We start from the raw sequence: 26,534 nt of genomic DNA on the forward strand, positions 1-26,534 counted from the left end.
TATTAATAATATCCCTAAATTCTATAAATAATTATCCGCATTGATTAATACAAAGAATTAAGTTAAGTTTTATATTTATTTTGAGAATTGAACATGACTCATTTTTAACGGTAATAAAAAATATATATAATTCGATTCTCACTCAAACACTATAATATAATTTAAAGAAATTTGAACATCACACGAATAAATCTTGGTAAAAATCATTCATCTTATATTTTACAATGAAAATCAAAGTTATTTATGTATTCAAAACTTTCAATGTACCGGATCATAGATCTGTACTCAAAGGGGAGAAATCAAAGGTAGTTAATAAAAGGGTCTCTAACTCTTGCCACTCATTAAGGACTAAAAGACCACCTTCAATATTCCAAGGAGCTTTCTCCAACACAGCCATTTTGTCATCCATAGTAGAAACAAATAAACAAAACAAGTTGTCACTTTCCTAGACAGCACCCGACCAACAAGACAGATTTTAACACCATTAGTTCCATCATTTGGCTCCACGAGAAAGCCACCTTATGTGAAAAACACAGCTGACTATCACCGAGCTATTTTCTGCTTTCAGCTATAGATACTTTTAGGCCAACTAAGAGGAAAAGCTCGATAGGAAGAAAGATCAGCAGGGTTTATGCACAAAAGAATACAGAAAAGAAGATGAAGCTTATAGAAAGAGGAAGATTCAGTGAGCAAAACAAGGAAAAAACAGGAAATGAAATTTAATTTAGTAGGTCAAATGTCAATAATCAATCAAAACCTAATTTAATTCAAGTCACCTAAAAAGCAAGTTTTATAATCAATTCAATTTTATTCATTTTCCTAATATTTTAAAGGTGGTACAATTGAACCCCACCAAGATAGTTCAGTGGTAAGAGTCAACTTAAGAGATCAAAAAATCACGAGTTCTATCTGTAAACATTTTGAGTTTAAGCGGAGTGTCACATGACTGCGGGATGTCATTCTAGTTCTCCTTTAATTCCAAAAACAAACTAAATTCTAATCTAATTTCAAGGAAATATAAAGGATTATTTAGATTTCTCTTGGATCAAATGCCCCAAAATCAAATTAACTAGACAATTCTGAGTTCATACAACAAATCATTCTTCATTGATTAACTTTTTCATCACAACATACATTTATAATTCAATTTTGTTTTTGATAAACATTCAAAATTTAATTTATACTTAACAGTGATCTTATGATATAAAACTTAAGAATGGAATTTGATCAACACTAGAGTCGTTATAACCAATGGAACTAAGAACATGTAACCTTAAACCTAAGTTTCAAGAAAGAATGAAAACGCACGCCGACATAAATTATGATATTGAAATTAGAGCTTCAATGGTTTCTTTGCTCTCTTTGATGGTTTTTATTTGTGATTTGTTAGGTTTTGAATAACTTTTGTTATATGGTAAAATTCCAAATATGTATGATACAATTTCTTTATCCTCATGTAAATTAAATTTTCTGCACTTTTATTTCACCAACAAAAAGTTCTCTTACACAAATAATAAATAAAATTATACTAACTAATTTTCTTTTAAATGGTTCAAATACAATGATCTCACTTACATAAATTCTTAGCTTTAAGTTAACATTGACCTAAAAAAGCTTTCTAAATCATCTATAATAATACCTATTACAACAACAACTAAAAACTTATTAAAAAGAAAATTAAATTTACTTGTAGGTTAATGTTTTATATAAATAAAAAATATATTGCTTTTGTTGATTATACACACATGTCTTAATTACTTGAATAAAATAATAAAATGAATATAAAAATATGTCTCCTAGCTATGGACCACCCTAAAGAAGGCATCTAGACATAATATATTATAGTGACTTTATACACCATTTTGGATAAACTATAAAGATAATTATTCAATAAAAAGAGCAGAATATTCCTAATTTCACTAGATCCTGGTTGTAAGCTGTCATGCCATGGATAATTAATCACTTATTATTAGTATTTTTTATTTTTACTTATGAACTATTAATCTAAGGACTTGAGTTATATGGTTATTTGAGATTTTTGTGTAAAATCCACAAATAACCCAAGAAGAAATATGTATTTTTATTTTTTGTTATTAGTAATGTTGAATGGATGGTTTTGTATCAAACTAAGTGTTTGTTTGGTTGGATTATTTAATTAATCTAATTTAATCAAATATTATTTCACTTTCATTTTTATTCATAACTTTAATAAATTCAATTACTAAAATACTAAAATAGTATATATTTTAAATTATTATTTTTTATTTTATTATTATATATTAATATTTTTTTAACTTTGTTTACTAAAATAATTATTAATCATTACTTTTTTTTTTAATAATTCAACTTAAAACATTCCCTAATTTAACATTTGGGGAGAATTGAACTTCTCATTAGTCTTTCTCTCTTTTATACAAGTTCTATAGGTTTTGTTACATTAAGTTATTTAATACTTTATTTTTATTATTTAAATTTTAAATATAAAAAACATTTTAATAATTAATTCTAAAAAAAAATAACTTATAATTATTTTCAAAAAAAGTCATAAAATCCAAAACAAAAACCAAGAACAAACAAGTTCTTAGAGGTGTCAACAATGCACATTAAAGATGACCTAAAATAACATAGCTTTGGCATTAAAGTTTATATGTATATTTAATATTGTTGAACATATATATATTTTATACATGACTTTCTTGAGAAAATAATAATGAATAATAAAAAGCTAGACATTATAGGATCACACATGTTTGTTTGGATCACTTTATTATTAGGTATAAACATTGGTAGGTAATGATCACTTAAATAATTTTTAAATTTCCAAAACATTTTTTATACTTATTCTCTCTTTAAATTAATCAATATATAAATCAAAAGCTTAAAATACTTTATAAAAAAATAATTTGGACCCAAGTTTATTCTCCAATATTAAACCACATTTCTAATTAAAAAAATTATACATTCCCCCCTCCCCGCAGTGGATTGAACACTAGGCTAATGGAATTTCAGCTTAGGTTGGAAGTCACTACTCACTATGCAACATATTTTTATGTTTTAAATGTATATTTAAAATGTTAACCTAATTATTTTATTAGAAAATAAAAAATAAAATATAATTGAAATTATGATTATTTTTTAATAGGATTGATATTTTTAATTTATATATATATATATTTATTATTTATAATGTTATAATTAAAAATAATTTGAAATCAAATATTTTTAAATAATGATATTTTCTTTAAAAAATTCTAATAAGATTAATTTTTTAAAAACTTTTTATTAAGAATATGTAAATAATAATGATTTAAAATTAAATATTTTGAGACAATAGTTTTTTTTTTTTAAATAAGATTAATAATTTAACTATATATTTATAATATATTATTAAAATATTTAATATGTTTTTTAATATTATGAACTTATTATAATAAATAAATAAAATAACAATATATTATAAATATAATTATATAGATTTATATTAAAATGGCTTATTAAATATTTCAAGCTAAATTTAAATTATAATATATTATTAAAACTATTAACGATTATTTTTAATATTATGAAAATTATTCTTTTAAATAACGATTTATTTATCATAATAAATTCATAGTTATTCTAATAAATATATATTATAAATCATTATTTAAAAGATTAATTTTTATAATATTAAAAAAATCATTAATAATTTTAATAATATATTATAATTAAATTTTAGTTTGAAGTTTGTAAAAACATTAACCATTTTAATATATATTTAATTATATTTATATTATATTGTTATTTTATTATTTATTATATTCACAATATATTGATATTTAAATTATTAATCTTATTAAAATATTTTAATATAAAATTATTGTCTCAAAATTTTTAATTTGAAATCATTATTATTTACTTATTCAAAAGAATGGGTATTAGAAAATTAATTTTATTAGAATTTCTAAAAGAAATCATGATTTGAAAATATTTGATTTGAAGTTATTATTAATTTTTACAATTATAAATAATATATATATAAATTAAAAATATTAATCCTATTAAAAAAAATTAATAGTTTCAAATTGTTTTATTACTTTTATTTTTTTAATAAAATAATTAAATTAAATATGTAAATATATATTTAAAACAAACATTTTAAAACATAAAAAATGTTAAACTGCTGGTATTATTGAACTATTCTAATTACTTCTAATTTGATATATATTTACATCCCCGGATACCTGGTTAGTAAATTATTATATTATATTGTTTGGTTCTTTAAATACTCTGAATGAGTATATATAAATTAAAATTTCTTATAAAGTGTTTTTCTTTTTTTGGGTATATATGAGCGGTTAATTTATTAAACTCTCTCACTATGTTAACTCATTTATAAATTGAAAATATATTAACTCATTTATAAATTAAAAATATATTTACTTATAATCATAGGTAACTAGGAGGATACTTGTACGATGCACACGGATAAAAATATATTATTATAATGTTATGTTTTCATCAAATTTGATGTTCAACTTAAAATATAAAGTGTCAGTTGTACTTGTTTTATTAGGTTGAGAGTTCGAAACATACCTATAGTATTTTTAATTTTATTTTTAATCGTTTTAAATTTATGGACGGGTCAACCCAGAATCCGACACAAGTATTCATTTACTCTAACATATATATCCAAATTAACCATAGCTCTCGACCCGGCGATCCGGACTTTTTAAAAATTAAGCATCATTATATATAGATATTGATATATTAATTTTGTATGACTAATTGGTTAAAGAGTTGTGCTTATTTTGTTAAGTTGCGATTTCAAAACATATCTATAGCATTTTTAATTTAATTTTTTTAACCGTTTTAAGTTTATGGGCGGGTCAACCCGGAATCCAACCCAAGTATCTATTTATTCTCACATATATATCCAAATTAACCACAGTTCTCGACCCGACAATCCGGACACTTTCAAAACTAAGCATCATTATATATATATATATATATATATATATATATATTAGTTAGTTAAAAATATCATGCGTTCATCAAATTTGGTGTTAAATTTAAAATATAAAGTGTTAGTAGTCTTGTTGGTTAAAGAGCTGTACTTGTTTTGTTAGGTTGCGAGTTCGAAACATACTTATAGCATATTTTATTTTTAACCGTTTTAAATTTATGGGCGGGTCAACCCAGAATCCAACCCAAGTATCCATTTACTCTAACATATATCTCCAAATTAACCACAGTTCTCGACCCGACAATCCGGACACTTTCAAAATTAAGCATCATTATATATATAGATTAGGATGATCGTCGTGAAATACATACGGATAAAAATATATTGTTACAATGTCTCGCGTTCATCAAATTTGGTATTGAATTTTAAATATAAAGTGTTATTAGCCTAGTTGATTAAAGAAATGTATTTTTTTGTTAGGTTGCTAGTTCAAAACATACCTAACATTTTTAATTTTATTTTTAACCGTTCTAAGTGTATGGACGGGTCAACCCAGAATCCGACTCAAGTATCCATTTACTCTTACATATATATCCAAATTAACCTCAGTTTTCGATCCGACAATCTGAACACTTTCAAAATTAAGCATCATTATATATATAGATTATTGAGAGAAATTTAAAGCAATAAAGGAAATAAAAAATACATTAAAAAAAAAGAAAAAAGAGTGATAGAAGAAATCAACTCATTTGCATCCACATCATTCACTCTCTCATTTCCTCTTCTCGTTGTTTCTCAAAAAGGAAATTGAAGATTAGACGGTGACGACATTGCATCGCTTAAAGAGGATGTACTTGACGGAGGGAAAGAGAAAGTCTCCGTTAATAGCATCGTTAGTAGTGAATTTACCCTGACCAAAATCCATCGTAGCAGAACAGCGTACATGAATATGATACTTACGGGTATTTAAACTCCAGACCTTCCAACTTACATTACCATCAAGCTTAATAGTAAGATTAATAATCCCGTTTAACTGATCCTGTTTAAGAAAAGGTACGTTGAACGGAGAAATAGGTACGTTGGTAGCGTTGATAAACAAAGACCAAACATTATCCTCCATATTTTTCTGATATGAACGTGGAATGTCTGTTTCGTAAGTGACTCGTTGATTCTTGTATTCTCCGTAGATACTCAGCTCGTGGTAATAGATATCCGCCGAAAGACCGTTTTGGTTTTTGGAGGCGATGGTGATTTGTAGAGTGGAGGAGAGGAGGGTCGTCGACGATGGCGGCTCCCCCGTGCAGAGATTGAAGGTGAAAATGGTGGCGTCTTGAATGATGAATTCTGGTTTTGAGGGATGAACAAAACGTATGATGAGGAAGATTATTATGACGATTATTTTGACGATGAGTGTCCAGCTGAGATAGGTAATGGATTTTGAAGGAGCGGTTTCAGTATCATCGTTGCCATTTCTTATTATATATTTTTCCAAGTTAGCTGTTCTTGGATCGGTTTCAGTACCATCGTTGTGTTTGCGGTTTTGATCCTCCATATATTTTTTAAAGTCAAGTGGAATGAATATACTTGATCTTGATGATTCTTCATTGATAGGCGCCATTCTCTTAATAAAGCTTGCTTACGTTTCTAAAGATACAATTATTTACACTGAAAATGGAATTCAGTCTAAAGTGTGGCTTAGAGTTTCTTAGAGAAGAGTTAGGCCTATTTATTTAGAGAAATGGAGATGAAATTTAGTTGAGAGATGAAAAGAAATAATTTTAAATTAATAAATAAAGTGAGTCGAGAGGAGTAATAAATTGATGTAGCAAAAAGCTATATTTATTAAATTAATAAAGATGCTTACTTTTAATTTGATTAAATAATGGTGTTAAAAAACAGAAGTGTTTACACACATTTCATAATTTTTAATATCTGTCATATTTATTAGATCAATTTTTATAAATCTTAATTTTATTAAATTGACTATATTAAAGGTTACGAAACTTAGATCAAGAAAATGAAAAATAAAATAAATTTAAAAATATTTAATGTTCTAAAATATAAAAAACTAGATATAAGACACATTTACAATTTGTTATTATTATTATTATTTTTTTTTTATAAAAAAACTTACAAAATTTAGTTGAAAAACATTAAAAATGAGGGAGAGTATTAACATATAAAAATGGATATTCATTAATATAATTAGAATATGTTCACCACTATTAATGGTTCCTAAAGGATGTCTTTATACATTAAAAGAATATAAAAAAATGATTGGAACATATTTAATATGCTGTTTTTAGGCTTTTATTTTTATTTTTATTTAGTTTTCAAAATTTCTAAATATCATTAATTTTATCAACTAAAATATTCTTATTTAATTTTTTTATTAAACTTAATCATTGAATTAACTAATTAAAAACTCACATAATTTAAGAAAAATGAGCATGTGAATAAGATAGTGGTGGTCCTATATATTTAAATAATAAAAAAAAAAGAAGTAAAATTATTAATAACAGTTTTCAAATGTGATTTGGGTTAATTACATATCAGTCTAGGATTATTCTTGTTTTCTGCATTCTAAACTAAGGGCTGACCCAATACATATATACCACGTTCAATTCTAAATTAATTATATAATTTTCATTCGTAATATTTAAAAATAATTAGTTGATTTGAAATAAAAATAAAATAAAAAATAAGTGTTTATAATAATAATAATAATAATAATAAATTAATATGCAATTCTTTCCAAAGATATACGTACTCATATCTGTTAAAAAATATTATATTATATTATAATATTTATAGAAAATTAATATATAAAATTTAATTTATCATATTTATTTTCATTATTTTTTTAGATTAAAGAATGGGTAATAAGTATAATGGTTATATATCTTTTTAGATATGATCTTGTTTTAAATTATTCTTTATATATTTAATTTTGTTAATCTGGGTTAAAAATAAGCATATGTTCTTCTTACACGTAATATATCTATTTTTTTATTTTTCTAAACACTATTGAGTGCAAAACTTTCACATCATTTTGAGATTACTTCTTCAACTTAATTCTCAAATAATGACGCATATGTTTTATTCCATTTCTAGACAAAGAAGGTTGTTACTCATTCCACGTCAAGGTGACACTCTACCGCTGAGTTATATCCCTTCCCTATCTCCATCGAGAAATAGAACTGACTAATCCTAAGGGAAAGGGTCGAGAAACTCAACGCCACTATTCTTGAATGGAGACTGAACTTCCTTTTGGGTTTCCCGGAAAAAGGAATTCTTTTTTTGAACCAATTATTAAGGAATTAAAAAAAAAGAAAAGTAAAAAAAAATACGATCTAGTTCTAATAATTTTAAAAAAAAGAACAAAATCCTTTCTAAATCTCTTAAATAAAAAAAATGGCTTATAAAAGTTATTCTATTTTTAAAAAAATAAAAAAAGAACTCTCAAATTAAATACGTGCATTAAGATACGAAGGCTTCTTAAACAACGAAAGCACTTTTTGACTCTTTCATATACTAGGGGATTTCACTTGGAAAATAAAATGTTCCATACTAATGGATTCGGGTCCATAACCATGGGTTCCAATGCACGAGATCTTGTAGCACTTACCAATGAGGCCCTATCAATTAGTATTACACAGAAGAAATCCATTCTAGACACTAATACAATTAGATCCGCTCTTCATAGACAAACTTTGGGAATGCTATTTTCTTAGTATCTACAAAGGGGATTTCGAGCCTGCTAAAATCTATGTAGCTCTTTTTGTGATTAGCACTTCTGCTCACTGGCTAGATCGGACTGTCTGTACCTTTCTTTATCTATTAGCATCATCGGGAGGAGACTTGGAGGCATTGGCAGCTAAGGAAATGATTATCAATAAGATAAAAATGGAGAGGATAATGGGTAATCCCCTTAGAGATTGAATCAATCACAATTAAATTAGTAATCATATCCCGGAAATCCCCAGTCGATTACTGACTTTCTCCTACCCTAACAAACATGATTTTTTCTTTTCGCCTCCTTCATATTTAGACCTCATTCGTCTCCTTCATATTTAGATATTGTGTGTTTGTGTTATGCCCTAAAATCATCTCTAAATAATAAAAAATATTAATGTTGAAAGAGAGGAAAATGTCCGAGGGTTTTATAATTAAAATGTAAATAATATTATAGATAATATAAAAAATATAATAAAATATTATAATACAAAATTCGTAATATGTCTGAATTGGCCTGCTAGACATGGCTTACACAAAAAGAAAGATCGACTATTCTCTTAGTAAAAATGTGAGAATGAATGAAATTTGAAACAAATGAGTTTATGAGTCAAAATAAACTATAATCTAAATCTAAAAACACAACCTAGTTGAAAATTTAGACCACACTAACATTATCACAATAAACAAAGTAGCTTTCTCGATTAGGCAATGAATTCCAATAGGAGGTTCCACAATCAACATGATTCTAAAACCACATTGGCCACCTACCCATCTGTACTCAACTTCTGCACTAGAACATGATAAATTTGTTTGGTGTTTAACAGACCAAGAAATTAAATTATTCCTCAAAATATACAATAACCTAAAGTGGACCATCTGGTATCAAGGCATCCCAGTCAATATCGATATACAAAACTAGAGTGGACATAGATGATAGATAAACGTGGAGATCATGGTCAAGAATATCTTGAATATAGCATCGGATATTCAATGCATGCATGTGCGCATCTTTCGGGCAATGCATGAATAAACACACTTATTGCACATCATAAGTGATGTCGAGCCTCGTGAAAATAAGATACTAAAGTGCCTCTACAAGACTCCTATGACAAATCGATAAATGGAGTGCTCAATGTAGGACCGAGTTTTAATTTAGTATCAACAGGAGTTAATGATCGTTTATAAGAAGAAGACGTGCCATCATGATCAACAATCTTTATTGCATACTTTTTTGTGACAAAAATAAAATATTGGCGTGATGGTAAATGTGATACCCAAAAAATAGTTTAGTCTGCCTAAGTACTTCATAGCAAATTTCGAGTTAAGAAAAGTAATAATAGTTTTACAAATTCATCTGAAAACACAATCAATATGATGTCATCCACGTACCACAATCGGGCATAACTCAAGTGGGAGAGTGGTGTTATGGGTGACCTTATTGCACGAGAAGATAAGCAATATATGTATTTTTTTATAGATGAAAATTGAATGATCTAAAGTACTATGGTAGAACTCAATAATATGAATATAATTAACAATTTTATTGTAACATGCTCGTGTAGTCTATTTAAGTCAATAAATTGATTTCTTTAATAGTAGACATGATTAGGTTTAGTCAATCCCGAACCCCATAGGTTGATGCATGTATATAATCTCCTTAAGCTCTTCATTTAAGAACACATTCCTAACATAAAGTTGATGAATGAGCCAAGCTTTAAATAAAACAAGACTAAAAACAATGTGAATAGTCGTCAGCTTAACAACCAGACTAAAAGTGTCACCACAATCCATGATAACTTATTCGGTTTTTCCATCTCCTACGAGACAGAATTTATGCCTCTCAAAAGAACCATCCGAATTTTCTTTATGATAAAAAAAAATCCACATTGATTGTATGATATTAATATCAATTGGGCGGGGCACCAACTCTCACGTTATATTTCTAATAAGAGCACCATATGTATCATCCATGACCTTCTTCCAATTCGTGTCACAAAGGGACAACACGGGTTTACATGGAAAAAGGGATTTATAAATTGTGGACATAAAGTTAAATGTACTTGAGTTTAAAAATCTCATTTTGGCTACGTGTAACAGGTCGTGGAGGAGAATAAGGGTTTGGAAAAAGGATCGGTGGAGGAGAATAAGGGTTTGGAAAAAGGATCGTAGAATTAGAAGTCCTTCCCGAGTTGAATAAAACTGTTGTAGGGTGTTGGACGAGTACTGTCACGGACGGTAGGCTGCTACATGCTATATTGGGGGGAGTGAGGGTGCATTCAAGTTTGGAGCATAGAAGGAGGTTTAAATGATAAATAATGGACCAAATTGTTGGGTTTTTTGTTTTCTTAGTCAATGAGGAAAAGCCCAGCAAATAGGCCCATTTGGGCCCCACTTTATTCACTTATTTGGGAGCAATATAAAAGGGGAGAAATCTTCTTTTGCAAGAAAAGAAGAGCAAAAGAAAGAGAGAGAAAATCAAGAAAGAAAAGAGGGGAAAAACTTCAATTTCAGCAGCCTTAGTATTTTGATGATTGCCGGAGTTTGCACCGTTGGATCGTTGTAATTTTTGGACAACAGCTTCACAACTTCTGGGCCAACATTCTGAAAAGTGGAGATCGGATTCTGTGGTCTGGAGGACTGGGTTTCGTTGCCAGAACAGTAGTAGTTGTTTTTGGTGATATTCTTCTTTTCTTGTTCTTTGATTGTTTCTATATCCTTGATGTGCATGTTGCCAAGGGTATTATGAATTTTTATGCCTCTAGTATTGTCTAGAGAAGATTTTTGTATTGCTCTCTTACTGGTGATAGTGGATTTTAAGCGGCACTAGGTGTCCCGTGGTTTTTACCCATTGAGGGGTTTTCCACGCTAAAATTCTGTGTTGTTTGTGTGTGCTTGCTTGGTGTGTTACTCACTGTTTTAAGGCTGTGTTGATTGCATTTTGCATACCTATTTGTTAGCTTCTTCACAGGTTTAAACGGTTTGGGAAAGTGTTGCCAAACGTAGGATAAATTCCGCATTTGTTGTTTACTGTTGTGGTGCATTTCCATCAAACTGGTATTAGAGCCTTGGTTGCTTATTTGTGAATTGAACTGTTTGAACGATGGAAACTAATACAAGTAGGATGATTAATTTGAATGGTTCAAATTATCATGTTTGGAAGGCAAAAATGGAAGATCTCCTATATGTGAAAGATTATTACTTACATGTTTTTGCTACTGATAAACCTGAGAATAAAACTGATGCAGAATGGACTATTTTGCATAGACAGGTTTGTAGATATATTCGGCAATGGGTGGAGGATAATGTGCTGAATCATATTATTGGGGAGACACATGCTCGTACTTTGTGGAACAAGCTTGAACAGTTGTATGCTCGGAAGACTGGGAACAATAATCTGTTCTTGATTAAGCAATTGATCAAGTTACAGTACAAAGATGGCACTCCTGTTACAGATCACTTAAATGCGTTTCAGGGCATTGTGAATCAGCTTTCAGGAATGAGTATCAAGTTTGATGATGAGATTCAAGGTCTATGACTACTTAGTACATTACCAGATTCTTGGGAGACTTTTAGGGCATCCTTGTCTAACTCTGCACCGGATGGTATTATCACCATGGAATTGGCTAAGGGCAGTGTTATGAATGAAGAGATGAGAAGAAAGTCACAGGGTTCTTCTTCACAATCAGATGTCTTGGTCTTTGAAAAGCGGGGGAGAAGTTAGAGTAGAGGTCCGGGTAACAAAGGAAATCAGCATGGTACTAGCAACTCCGGTAAAGGGAAGTATGCTAATGTTGAGTGTTACTATTGTGGTAAAAGGGCACACAGTAAAGTTCTGCAGACAGGCAAAAAAAGAGAACAAGAAGAGAAACTACAACAACCAGAACAACAATCAAAGGAAAGATGACGATGGCAATGACAAGGTTGAAGTGAATACTATCACTAATGATTTCTTTGTTTGTTGTGATGATAATTTGGTGAACTTTGCACATGATGAGGCGAGTTGGGTTATTGACAGTGGAGCTTCGTGTCATGTTACATCACGAAGAGATTTTTATTCATCTTACACTCCAGGTGATTTTGAGGATGTCAAGATGGGTAATAGTGGGCTATCAAAGGTTGTTGGCATTTGAGAAGTCTATTTAAAATTTGATACTGGGATGGAGTTGGTTTTACAAAATGTAAAACATGTCCCGGATATGAGATTAAATTTGATTTCTACAGGTTTACTTGATGATGATGGGTACAACAACTACTTTGGTAATGGTTTGTGGAAACTCACTCGTGGTTCATTGATCATGGCAAGAGGTAAAAGGTGCTCAAAGTTGTATGTGGTACAACCGAAGATCTTCAAGAGCATTGTTAATGCTGTGGAGAATGCTGACATGACTGAGATATGGCATAAGAGACTTGGTCATATGAGTGAAAAAGGCATGGCTTTGTTGTCAAAGAAGGAAGTGTTATCAGGTGTAAATGATGTCCAGTTGAAGAGGTGTTCTCATTGTCTTGCAGGTAAACAAAACAGAGTTTCCTTCAAGAGTCATCCTCCCTACAGAAGAGAGAACATACTTGATCTTGTTCATTCCGATGTTTGTGGTCCTATGAAGACAAAAACACTTGGTGGTTGCTCATATTTTGTCACATTCATTGATGATCACTCCCGGAAGGTATGGCTTTATACTTTGAAGTCTAAAGATCAAGTTTTAGATGTGTTTAAGTAGTTTCATGCCTCAGTTGAGAGAGAGACTATAAAAAAGCTCAAGTGTATTCGGACAGACAATGAAGGTGAATACATTGGGCCATTTGATGCTTACTGTAAAGAGCATGGTATTCGGCATCAAAAGACTCCTCCAAAGACACCACAGTTGAATGGCTTAGCAGAGCGGATGAACAGAACATTGGTTGAGAGAGTCAGATGTTTGCTTTCACATTCAGGGTTGCCGCGTTCCTTTTGGGGTGAAGCGTTGAATACGACGGTACGTGTTATTAATTTAAACCCTTGTGTTCCTTTGCAGTTTGATGTTCCTAACAGGGTTTGGAGCGGCAAAGATGTTTCTTATAGTCACTTGCGAGTCTTTGGATGCAAGGCATTTGTGCATATTCCCAAAGATGAAAGGTCAAAGCTTGATGTGAAGTCTAAGCTTTGTGCGTTCCTCGGCTATGGCAATGATGAGTTTGGATACAGGCTTTATGATCCAGTTCAGAAGAAGCTTGTTCGAAGTCGGGATGTTGTGTTTATTGAAGATCAGATTTTAAAGGATGTTGAGAAGATAGAGACAGTTCCTCGACATAGTGATGATCTTATTGATTTGGGGCCAGTTCCTCTACAACATGTTGACACACAAGTTGGAGATGATGTTCCTATTGATGACCATGGTGCTGATGATGTTGATGCTCAAGAGCAAAATGTAGATGAAGTTGTTCATCCAGAGTTACCAGTTCCAGACATGCCACCATGTGTTCCACTCAGACGGTCTACGAGAGATCGTCATCCTTCTGTACGTTATTCTGCAAATGAGTATGTTCTTCTCACTGATGAGGGGGAGCCTGAGTGTTATGCAGAAGCTATTGAAGATGAGCACAAGAAAGAATGGGATGAAGCTATGCAAGATGAGATGGATTCCTTGTATAAGAACAATACTTATGAGTTGGTGAAGTTTCCTAAAGGCAAGAGAGCATTGAAGAACAAGTGGGTTTATAAGGTGAAGACTGATGAGTTCACCTCACAACCCAGATACAAAGCTAGATTGGTGGTCAAAGGATTCAGTCAGAAAAAAGGTATTGATTTCGATGAGATTTTCTCTCCGGTTGTGAAGATGGGTTCTATTCGGGTGGTTCTCGGTTTAGCGGTCAGTCTTGATTTTGAGGTTGAGCAGATGGATGTCAAGACTGCTTTCCTTCACGGTGAATTGGATAAAGAAATCTATATGGAGCAGCTTGAAGGGTTTCAGGTAGAAGGTAAAGAAGACTATGTGTGTAGACTTCAGAAAAGTCTATATGGGCTGAAGCAGGCACCGAGACAATGGTATAAGAAGTTTGAGTCTGTTATGGGAGAGCAAGGCTACCGAAAGACTACTTCAGATCATTGCGTTTTCTTTCAGAGGTTTGGTGATGATGATTTCATCATTTTATTGCTTTATGTTGATGACATGCTTATCGTTGGCAAGAATGCAGGAAGAATTGCTAAGTTGAAACAGCAGTTGAGCAAGTCTTTTGCAATGAAAGACTTGGGGCCAGTGAAACAGATTCTTGGGGTACGGATCACTCGAGATAGAGCTGCCAAGAAGTTGCATATGTCACAAGAGCGATACATTGAGAAGGTGCTTTGTAGGTTCAACGTGGACAAAGCTAAAGTGGTTAGTTCTCCTCTTACTACCAACTTTAATCTAACAGGTAAAGATTGTCCTACTTCAAATGAGGACATTGAATATATGGATAAGGTTCCATATGCCTCAGCGGTCGGTAGCTTGATGTATGCTATGGTGTGTACAAGGCCGGATTTAGCTCATGCAGTTGGTGTTGTTAGTCAGTTTCTGTCAAATCCTGGTAGGAAGCATTGGGAAGCAGTTAAATGGATTCTCAGATATCTGCGCGGTACTTCCAAATTGGGTATCACATTTGGAAATGAAAAGCCAGTGCTTATGGGATACACAGATTCTGATATGGCTGGAAATAAGGATAACATGAAATCCACTTCTGGATATTTGATGACATTTGCAGGGGGAGCTGTTTCATGGCAATCAAGATTGCAAAAGTGTGTGGCCTTATCGACAACCGAGGCTGAGTATATGGCAGCAACGGAAGTTTGCAAAGAACTATTGTGGTTGAAAAGATTTCTGCAGGATCTTGGCTTCAAGCAACAGCGCTACGTAGTTCTTTGTGATAATCAAAGTGCAATACACCTTGCTAAGAATTCCATGTTTCATAAGAGAACGAAACATATTGATGTGCGGTATCATTGGATTAGAGAATCTCTTGAAGATGGGTTGTTTGAACTTGATAAAGTTCACACTGATGATAATGGTTCTGATATGTTGACAAAGGCATTGGCAAGGGAAAAGTTGAAGGTGTGTTGTTCGATCGCCGGGATGGCGAACTCTTCCTCATAGTCAGGAAAAGGGGAAGATTTGTTGGGTTTTTTGTTTTCTTAGTCCATGAGGAAAAGCCCAGCAAATAGGCCCATTTGGGCCCCACTTTATTCACTTATTTGGGAGCAATATGAAAGGGGAGAAATCTTCTTTTGCAAGAAAAGAAGAGCAAAAGAAAGAGAGAGAAAATCAAGAAAGAAAAGAGGGGAAAAACTTCAATTTCAGCAGCCTTAGTATTTTGATGATTGCCGGAGTTTGCACCGTTGGATCGTTCTAATTTTTGGACAGCAGCTTCACAACTTCTAGGCCAACATTCTGAACGGTGGAGATCGGATTCTGAGGTCCGGAGGTCGGGGATTCGTTGCCGGAACAGTAGCAGTTGTTTTTGGTGATATTCTTCTTTTCTTGTTCTTTGATTGTTTCTATATCCTTGATGTGCATGTTTCCAAGGGTATTATGAATTTTTATTCCTCTAGTATTGTTTAGAGAAGATTTTTGTATTGCTCTTTTACTGGTGATAGTGGATTTTAAGCGGCACTAGGTGTCCCGTGGTTTTTACCCATTGAGGGGTTTTCCACGCTAAAATTCTGTGTTGTTTGTGTGTGCTTGCTTGGTGTGTTACTCACTGTTTTAAGGCTGTGTTGATTGCATTTTGCATACCTATTTGTTAGCTTCCTCACATGTTTAAACGGTTTGGGAAAGTGTTGCCAAACGTAGGATAAATTCCGCATTTGTTGTTTACTGTTGTGGTGCATTTCCATCACAAATAAGGTGATTGAACAATATCTAAAAAATCAATCGTTTAAGTTTGAGGAGAGTGTAATGATTGAACAAATAAGGTGGTCTTATCGAACATTACATGACGACTTATAATGATTTTTCGAGAACATAAATCAAAACATTTGTATCTACGATTATTTAATGGGCATCTAAAAACACACAATAGAGTAGGATTAGAGTTTATTTATGGTGGTAGAAGGAAAGAGAGGATAACACATACATATAAAAAAAACCGAGATGAGAATATGATAAACCTTTTTGATCTAGAATATGAGCAAGGGATTGATAATTTAATAACTTATGGGGAAGAATATTGAGGAGGTATGTTATTATTTGTAATGCATGATGTTAGAATGATGGAGGTAAAGAAACATGAATAAATAAAGTAAAATTAATATTATTAATCATACATATTTTTCCTTTGGTTTTCCCATTTTGAGGTGATGTATGATGACATGACAAACGAAAAGAAGTACTGTTGCTTACAAAATTCTTAAAAAGGCATGTTATCAAATTCACGACCACTATCCAATTGAATGTATTTTATGACCTTTTTAAACTGAGTATGATTACATGTTCTAAATTTAATACAGTAGAATAAGCAGCATATTTATTTGACCAAAAAAATTTCCACAAAAACTTAGATTAACCATCCAATAATAATATATAATATTAGTAACTGAGAAGAACTCAAAATAGAATATTTTCCATATAAATTAGTGTAAACAATCTTAAATGGCATAAAAGTAAAAGAGTTTGAAGAAAAGAAAATGACATCTTAATATGTTTTCTAAGAGGACGTGAATGACAAAATTCAAAATATCTAGATTTATTTCATTCAATAAACTAATTTTTTTGTAAGAAACTTAAAATAGATGTAGAAGAGAAATGTGGGTTATAAAAGATATGTGGTTTGGTGATGGGATAGAGCTCACTTCGAATCATTAACCATGTCCCGTCTTTAAATCAAATCTTGTACAGAAACCGAAAAAAAATTAAATTCAATAGAAACATAGTTGTCATTTGTAATTTTTTTAACTGACTAAATTTTAATAAGCTAAAGGGGCATAAATGACATTTTTTTTTTATAGAGAAAATGGAGGATGAGAAAACTCTAGATTTGTGGGACCATAACCACAAATTGGAATTACCAACCGTTATACGACGGTATATTTATGAATAAATTTCTAGTTTATTTCCTTAATTGTGTACCATTAATTTTATTCACATGATTAGAATTTGTATACTTGTATATGATACATTTCATATAATTAAGCTGAAACTAGAAGTATATCCTGAAATGTGCTTCTTAAAATAAAAACGCAGAGCTTCGTAACATAGACTACATGTTTGGACGGGCGTATAGGTCATAGCGTCGATACTTTTTTCCGCACGTATATAAGCACCAAACTATAAAGAATTTCTAAAAAAAACTAAAAACCAAAAGTTAAACATGCTTAGAGCTTAAACACAAATTGTTTTCCTAATTCCTCAATAAGACAATAAACCAATTTTTGGATGTACAGTAGCAAATCAACAAAATAACTTAAAGTGATTAAGCATAATAAATCCAACTAAAATTAACTATTTAAACAAATAAATACATATTCACTTTTACATATATAATTTGTTTTAATTTGGACATAATAGAAAAACTAGTTTACTTCAAGAAAATTGTGAAAATGAAAAAAAACGGTTATGACCCTAATTTGATTTGAATTATAATAATTTAATGATAATGTGGTATCATAATTTATATTTAGGATTTGTTTGACGACGGAAATTGGAATGAAATTCTAATTCCAATTTCATGAGAATTGGCATTGAATTACAATTCAATTATTATGTTTGGAAACATTATAGAATTGTAATTCAATTCAAATTCCTATGTTTGGGAAAATGATAGAATTTTAATTCAATTCTAATTTCTATATTTGTAAAATAAAATATCGGTTCAAAATGTTAACTTCTTAAATATGTTTTTACGTTTTTGGCACGTTAAATACGTTTTTGACATGTTTAACACATTTAACACGTTTTTGACATGTTTAACAAGTTTAACACGTTTTTGACATGTTTAACACGTTTAACACGTTTTTAGCACGTTTAAACATGTTTTTGACATGTTTATCACTTTCACACTTAAAACACATTTTCACACGTTTAACATGTTTTTCATGTTTTTGGTATGTTTAACACGTTTTTAACATTTTAAATATGTTTAACATGTTTTCACACGTATTGACAAGTTTAACACGTTTTTCACAAGTTTAACATGTTTTTCACGTTTTTTACACATTAAACATGTTTTTTGGCATGTTTAACACGTTTTACACATTTTGACACGTTTAACACATTTTGGCACGTTTTTCACGTTTAACACGTTTTGGCACGTTTTTCACGTTTAACACGTTTTTCATACGTTTTTCACATTTTTGGCACATTTAACACGTTTTTGATATTTTTAATACGTTTAACATGTTTTTCACACATTTTGATAAGATTAACACGTTTTTCACGTTTTTGGCACTTTTAACATGTTTTTAACATGTTTTTGACATGTTTAACATGTTTTTGACATGTTTAACACGTTTAACATGTTTTTCACACGTTTAACATGTTTTTCACACGTGTAACATGTTTTTGGCACATTTTATACATTTTTGGCACGTTTAACATTTTTTAACATGTTTAACATATTTAACATTTTTAACACGTTTTTGGTACGTATCACACATTTTGACAAGTTTAACACATTTTTGGCACGTTTAACACGTTTTTAGAATGTTTAACCCATTTAAATATGTCACAAGTGTGTTAAACGGGCCAAAATATATTAAACATGTCAAAATGTGATAAATGTGCCAAAATTTATCAAACATGTTAAACGTGCCAAAAATGTGTTAAACATACCAAAACGTGTTAAACGTGCCAAAAATGTGAAAACGTGTTAAACGTGTCAAAAACATGTTTAACGTGCCAAAAACACGATAAACGTGTTTAATGTATTAAAACGTGTTAAACGTGTCAAAAACATTAAACGTGTTAAAAGTATAAAAAATGTGTAAACATATCAAATAAATGAAAAACTTGTTAAACGTGTCAAAATATGAAAAACGTGTTAAACGTGTCAAAAACGTGTTAAATGTGTTAAAAATGTGTCAAACGTATCAAAAATGTAAAAAACATGTGAAACCTGTCAACAATGTGTTAAACGTGTTTAATGTGTTAATAACGTTTTAAACGTGTTAAAAATATGAAAATGTGTCAAAACGTGTTAAACGAGCCAAATATGTGAAAAACTTGTTAAACGTGTTAAACGTGGTAAACGTGTTAAACATGTCAAAACATGTCAAAAACATGATAAACGTGTTTAATGTGTTAAATGTGTCAAAAACGTAAAAACGTAAAAACGTGTTAAACGTGTCAAAAATGTGTTAAACGTGCCAAATATGTGAAAAACTTGTTAAACGTGCCAAAACGTGAAAAACGTGTTAAAAATGTGTTAAACGTGTTAAAAACGTGAAAATCGTGTTAAACGTGTCAAAACCGTGAAAATGTGTTAAATGTGTCAAAAACATGTTAAACGTGCCAAAAATGCGTTAAACGTGCCAAAAACGTATTAAACGTGCCAAAAACATAAAAACATGTAAAAAACGTGTTTAATGTGTGAAAAATGTGTTAAACATGTCAAAAACGTAAAAACGTGTTAATTTGGAATTACAATTCCAACCTAAAAAGATTGGAATTGAGAATTCTCAAATTACACTATATTAAATTCCATTGAAATTTTAATTTCAATTCTCATTTCTAATATTAAAGTGTATAACAAATATAAGAATTGGAATTTAACCATCTAATTCCAATTCCAATTTTAATGTCAACTCCAAGGTCACTGAACCTTTAATGTTTTTGAAGGACCTTTATTAATTTTTTTTGGATCTTGCCAAAAATATTTAAAAAATAATCAATAAATTAAAAAGATTTATCCTTTAACAAATAGAAATAACTTTCAAAGAAGCGTTGTTTTCAATTTCAGTTTTTTATTTATTTCTTTAAAAGTTTTTGTTTTCATAATAATATTGAGGAATGAATCCGATGAAGTGAGTCAGACCACGTGATCATGTAAATTGTAAATGAAAAGTCTCATTGATCTCATTTTTCTTTTCACTTTTTAAATTACTTTAGTATAATATTTTAATATAAATATTTTTCAAATATCAAAATTAACTTTTTAAGAATCATCCTCCCCTAAAGTAAATGTTTTTTTGTTTTTACTTTAGGAGAGGACTATATCTAAATGGATGGATTGAATCACTCATTTCAGGTCAACACATGCATTGGGGAGGAAGGTTTGTAAAGAGATTATTTTTACAAGTATTTTCAAGTATTAGTTTATTAATTAACACATAATTAAATTAATTTAAACTTTATAATCCTTGAAAAAAATATTTGAAAAAAAACAAGTTCTTTAAATGTTGGTCTTTTCGGATTTTAACGTGTAATTATAAATTCATTTATATAACTGTCACTTTAATTAATCAAATCCCTCCTTTTATCAATTAAAATATTAAAATATTTTTTTATTTTATTTTTATAAAATTTAAAATTAAATAAAAGACAATAATATTTCAACCAATTAAAATTAAAAAAAAAACATACTTTTATATCAAACAAATTGTTTTTACACAAAACTATAGAAAAAAAACAGTTCAAATAAACAAAATGAAACAAACTAAAAAAGAATGAAGAAGTTGAAAACATAAAGGATTTTGAAAATCATTTGAATGAGAACACAAAAATTGTTCTACAAGGGTAATCTTCACAATGTTAACAAAATTATTTGATTTGATTTCGATTTTCCTTCTATCACTCTTATAATTTAATTTAAGATCTCGATTTATTCTTTTCAAATACCTAAAATTTTGAATAGAATTGAAAGGACATAAATGTGGTGTCATGTAAGTTGTGCTTTCGATTCTATTTAAAACTTTCTATATTGGTCTTTATTTTAAAAAATATATTGGGAATTTAATCTAGAATTATCAATATAATCATAACTCAATATATAAATAAAAATATTCTTAATATGAACCAAACCAAAATAAGATTCATTTAACACTTTAAATACTTAAGCTATTGTAATAAACCCAAATCAGAATTAACTACAAATTAGATTAAGTAGCTAACAAATATGTACAAATAAAATCCTAAAATATAATTTTTGTTTAAATCTATTTACACTTCTCCGGACAAGGCAGAGGCCAGAAATACAAACGCAAAAAAATTATTTGTTTGATATATATTATTATTATGTAAATTTCAAATCCTAATTTCGTCATTGTCCAAAATAATAAGTATATTATTTATTATATTATTTGGTTCATTAAATACTCTCAATGAGTATATATAAATTAAAATTTCAAATAAATCCAAAACAAACACTCAATGAGTATAATATAAATTAAAATTTCAAATAATCCAAAACAAACATGTAACCATACTTTTCTAATATGTAAGTCTGTCTTTCTTTGTGGGGTATATATGAACTGTCTCACTATGTCTGTCTTTGTTGGGTATGACTATAAAATGTTAACTAATTTATAAATTATGCATTAACACTTTGCCTTGTTTTAATATAAATTAATTATTAAATTAAAATGTATAAAAAGAAAGGTAATTTGGTAAAAAAAAAAAATTAAGTTTTAATCAAACATAGAATCTTTTTGGAAAAATAACCCAAGCAAAACCTCACTAATTAAACACATAACCAGGCCAATAATTATGAAATGAGCTAAGAACAAAAAGTGAATTTGATAATGTTTTCTTGGGAACTAACTTATAAATTGAAAATATAATTAATGATACTAATATGTTATTATTGAAATATAAATGATAGAGCGCAATAGTTCATACACTCATTCTCATGAGATGGCTTTAAACCAGGGTAAAGTTTTGAAAAACCCTATATATATATATATATATATATATATATATATATATATATATATATATATATATATATATATTATATACATCTTTGCTATCTTTTGATGTTTTTTATTTGTGATTTGTTAGGTTTTGAATAACTTTTGTTATCTTGTAAAATTTCAAATATGTATGATACAATTTGATTATCCTCATGTAATTAAATTATTTCACCAACAAAAAGTTCTCACTTACACAAATAATAAATAAAAATTATACATACTAATTTTCTTTTAAATGGTTGAAATAGAATGATCTCACCTACATAAATTCTTAGTTTGAAGGTTAACATTGACATAAATAAACTTTCTAAATCATCTATAATAATACCTTTTACAACAACAACAAAAACTTATTAAAAAGCATATTAAATTTACTTGTAGGTTAAAAATTTATATAAATAAAAATATATTGCTTTTATTGACTATACACACATGTCTTAATTACTTGAATAAAATAATAAAATGAATATGAAAATATGTCTCCTAGCTATGGACCACCCTAAAGAAGGCATCTAGACATAATATATTATAATGACTTTATACACCATTTTGGATAAACTATAAAGATAATTATTCAATAAAAAGAGCTGAATATTCCAAAGTTCACTAGATCCTGGTTGTAAGTTGTCATGACATGAATAATTAATCACTTATTATTAATATTTTTTATTTTTCCTATGAACTATTAATCTAAGGACTTGATTGATATGGTTATTTGAGATTTTTGTGTAAAATCCACAAATAACCCAAGAAATATGTATTTTTATTTTTTTTGTTATTAGTAATGTTGAATGATGGTTTTGTATCAAACTATATGCTTGTTTGGTTAAATTATTTAATTAACTTAATCTAATCAAACATTATTTCACTCTCATTTTCATACACTACTTTAATCAATTCAATAATAAATATTAAAATAGTCTATATTTTAAATTATTATTTTTTATTTTATCATTATATATTAATGCTCTTTAAATTTTTTCACCAAAAAATTTCAACTACTCAAAATCATCATCAATCAATATTTTTTAAATAAGGTTATTTTAAAACTTGAATCCAAACAAGCCCTAATTTAACATTTGGTGATAGTTAATCTAAAATCCTTTGATTTATACAAGTTCTATAGGTTTTGTTATGTTAAGTTTATTTTCATTACTTAAATTTTAAATATAAAAAATATTTTAATAATTCATTCTAAAAAACACTCAAAAAAACTTACAATTTATTTATCAAATAATTATTTTCAAAAAGATCATAAAATCCAAAACAAAAACCAAGACCAAACAAGTTTTTAGAGGTGTCAGCAATGCACATTAAAGATGACCTAAAATAATATAGCTTTGGCATTAAAGTTTATACATATAATTAATATTGCTGAACATATATATATATATATATATATATATATATATATATATATATATATATATTTTTTATACATGACTTTCTTGAGAAAATAATAATGAATATTAAAACCTAATAAAAAGCTAGACATTATAGGATCACACATGTTTGTTTGGATCACTTTATTATTAGGTATAAACATTGGTAGGTATTGATCATTTAAATAATTTTTAAATTTCCCAAACATTTTTTATACTTATTCTATCTTTAAATTAATCAATTTATAAATCAAAATCTTAAAATACTTAATAAAAAATAATTTGGACCCAGGTTTAATCTCCAATATTAAATCACGTTTCTAATTAATAATATTAATAATTTAAATATAACTTATTATAATAAATAAATAAATAAAATAACAATATACTATAAATATAATTGATTTATATTAAAATGGCTTATTAAAAAATTCAAACTCAATTTAAATCATTAAAACTATTAATGATTTTTTTAATATTATGAAAATTATTCTTTTAAATAACGATTTATAATATTTATTTATCAGAATAAATTCATAGATAATAATGATTTATAATATACATTTATTATAAGATGAATTTATTCTAATAAATATATATCATAAATAATTATTTAAAAGAATATTTTTTATAATATTAAAAAAATTATAATAATTTTAAATAATATATTATAATTAAAATTATAGTTTGAATTTTGTAATAAACTTAACCATTTTAATATATATATTATAATTATATTTATAATATACTGTTATTTTATTATTTATTATATTTATAATATATTGTTATTTAAATTATTAATCTTATTAAATTATTTTAATAATTATAAATAAAATATATATATACAAATTAATATTGATCCTATTTTAAAAAAATAATAGTTTCAAATGTTTTATTATTTTTATTTTTTTTTAATAAAAAAATAAAAAAAATGTGAACATATATTTAAAACAAACATTTTAAAACATAAAAAATGTTAACTAGTAACTTCTAACATAAACTGCTGGTATTATTCACTTTGAACTATTCTAATACTTGGTTAGTAAATTATTATATTATATTGTTTGGTTCTTTAAATATTTTGAATGAGTATATATAAATTAAAATTTCTTAGAAAGTATGTTTGTCTTTGTGTAGGGTATATATGAACTGTTAACTTATTATACTCTTTCACTATGTTAACTCATTTATAAATTGAAAATATATATAGGTAAGCATGATAATATGTAATTATTGAGAGAGATTAAAAACAATAAAGGAAATATATTATTCAAAATACATTAAAAAAAAAAAAAAATGAGAGTAATAGGTAGAGGGAACTTGAGTCAAGTTACTTGACATCAACTCATTGCTTTATTTACTTCCAAGTTTCCTCTCCAAAATTCCATCTTCCAATCATTTCAAAAAAAAAAATTGAAGATTAGATGGTGATGACACTGCATCGCTTAAAGAGGATGTACTTGACGGAGGGAAATAGAAAGTCGCCGTTAACAACATCGTTAGTAGCGAATTTACCCTGTCCAAAATCCATCATAGCAGAACAGCGTACATGAATATGGTACTTACGGGTATTTAAAATCCAGACCTTCCAACTTAAACTACCATCAAGCTTAATGTTAAGATTAATAATCCCGTTTAACTGATCCTGTTTAAGAAAAGGTACGTTAAAAGGAGAAATTGGTACGTTTGTGGCATTGATAAACAAAGACCAAACATTAGTATCCATATTTTTCTGATAAAAACGTGGAATGTCTGTTTCGTAAGTGACTCGTTGATTCTTGTATTCTCCATAGATACTCAGATCGTTGTAAAAGATATCCGCCGAAAGACCGTTTTGGTTTTTGATGGCGATGGTTATTTGTAGAGTGGAGGAGAGGAGGGTCGTCGACGTCGATGGCGGCGCCCCCGTGCAGAGGTTGAAGGTGAAAATGGTGGCGTCTTGAATGATGAATTCTGGTTTTGTGGGATGAACAAAACGTATGATGAGGAAGATTATTATGGCGATTATATTGAGGATGAGTGTACAGTTGAGATAGGTAATGGATTTTGAAGGATCGGTTTCAGTATCATCGTTGCCATTGCGTATATATTTTTCCAAGTCAACTGTTCTTGGAGGATCAGGTCCAGTATCATCGTTGCGATTGCGTTGTTGATCCTTTATAAAATTTTTAAAGTCAAATGGAATGAATATTGTTGATCTTGACGATTCTTCATCGATAGCCATTCTCTTAATAAAGCTTTGAGTAATGCAATTATTTACACTGAAAATGGAATTCAACCTAAAGTGTGGCTTAGAGTTTCTTAAAGAAGAGTTCCCTATTTATTTAGAGAAATGGGGATAAAATTTGGTGGGTATCCTAATATTTTGTAATAATGATTAATGTTTTTTTAGATTATTTAAATAACTATAATCCTAAAGTTATATTTATTAAATTAATAAAGACACTTACTTTTAATTTGATTAAATAATGGTGTTAAAAAATAGGAGTGGTTACACACATTTTATAATTTTTAATATCTGTCATATTTATTAGATCAATTTTGATAATTCTAAAATTAGAATTAAATATTTAATCTTAATTTTATTAAATTGACTATATTAAATGTTATGAAA

The 26,534-nt window shown here is 28.6% G+C and overlaps 2 protein-coding genes across 2 annotated transcripts; both read right to left on the reverse strand.

Annotated features, from left to right (window-relative positions):
* Nucleotides 1–5,759: 5,759 nt before the first annotated feature.
* Nucleotides 5,760–6,563, reverse strand: LOC124912994 (NDR1/HIN1-like protein 12). Its single transcript, XM_047453620.1, has one exon. The coding sequence runs from the start codon at nt 6,561–6,563 to the stop codon at nt 5,760–5,762; it is 804 nt and encodes a 267-aa protein (XP_047309576.1).
* An 18,777-nt stretch (nt 6,564–25,340) lies between these two features.
* LOC124912995 (NDR1/HIN1-like protein 1) lies at nt 25,341–26,144 on the reverse strand. The gene has a single exon (XM_047453621.1). It carries the CDS (start codon nt 26,142–26,144, stop codon nt 25,341–25,343), a length of 804 nt encoding a protein of 267 aa, XP_047309577.1.
* Nucleotides 26,145–26,534: the final 390 nt, after the last annotated feature.

This window comes from Impatiens glandulifera, chromosome 8 (assembly GCF_907164915.1).
Source record: "Impatiens glandulifera chromosome 8, dImpGla2.1, whole genome shotgun sequence".
NCBI classification, from domain to species: domain Eukaryota; kingdom Viridiplantae; phylum Streptophyta; class Magnoliopsida; order Ericales; family Balsaminaceae; genus Impatiens; species Impatiens glandulifera.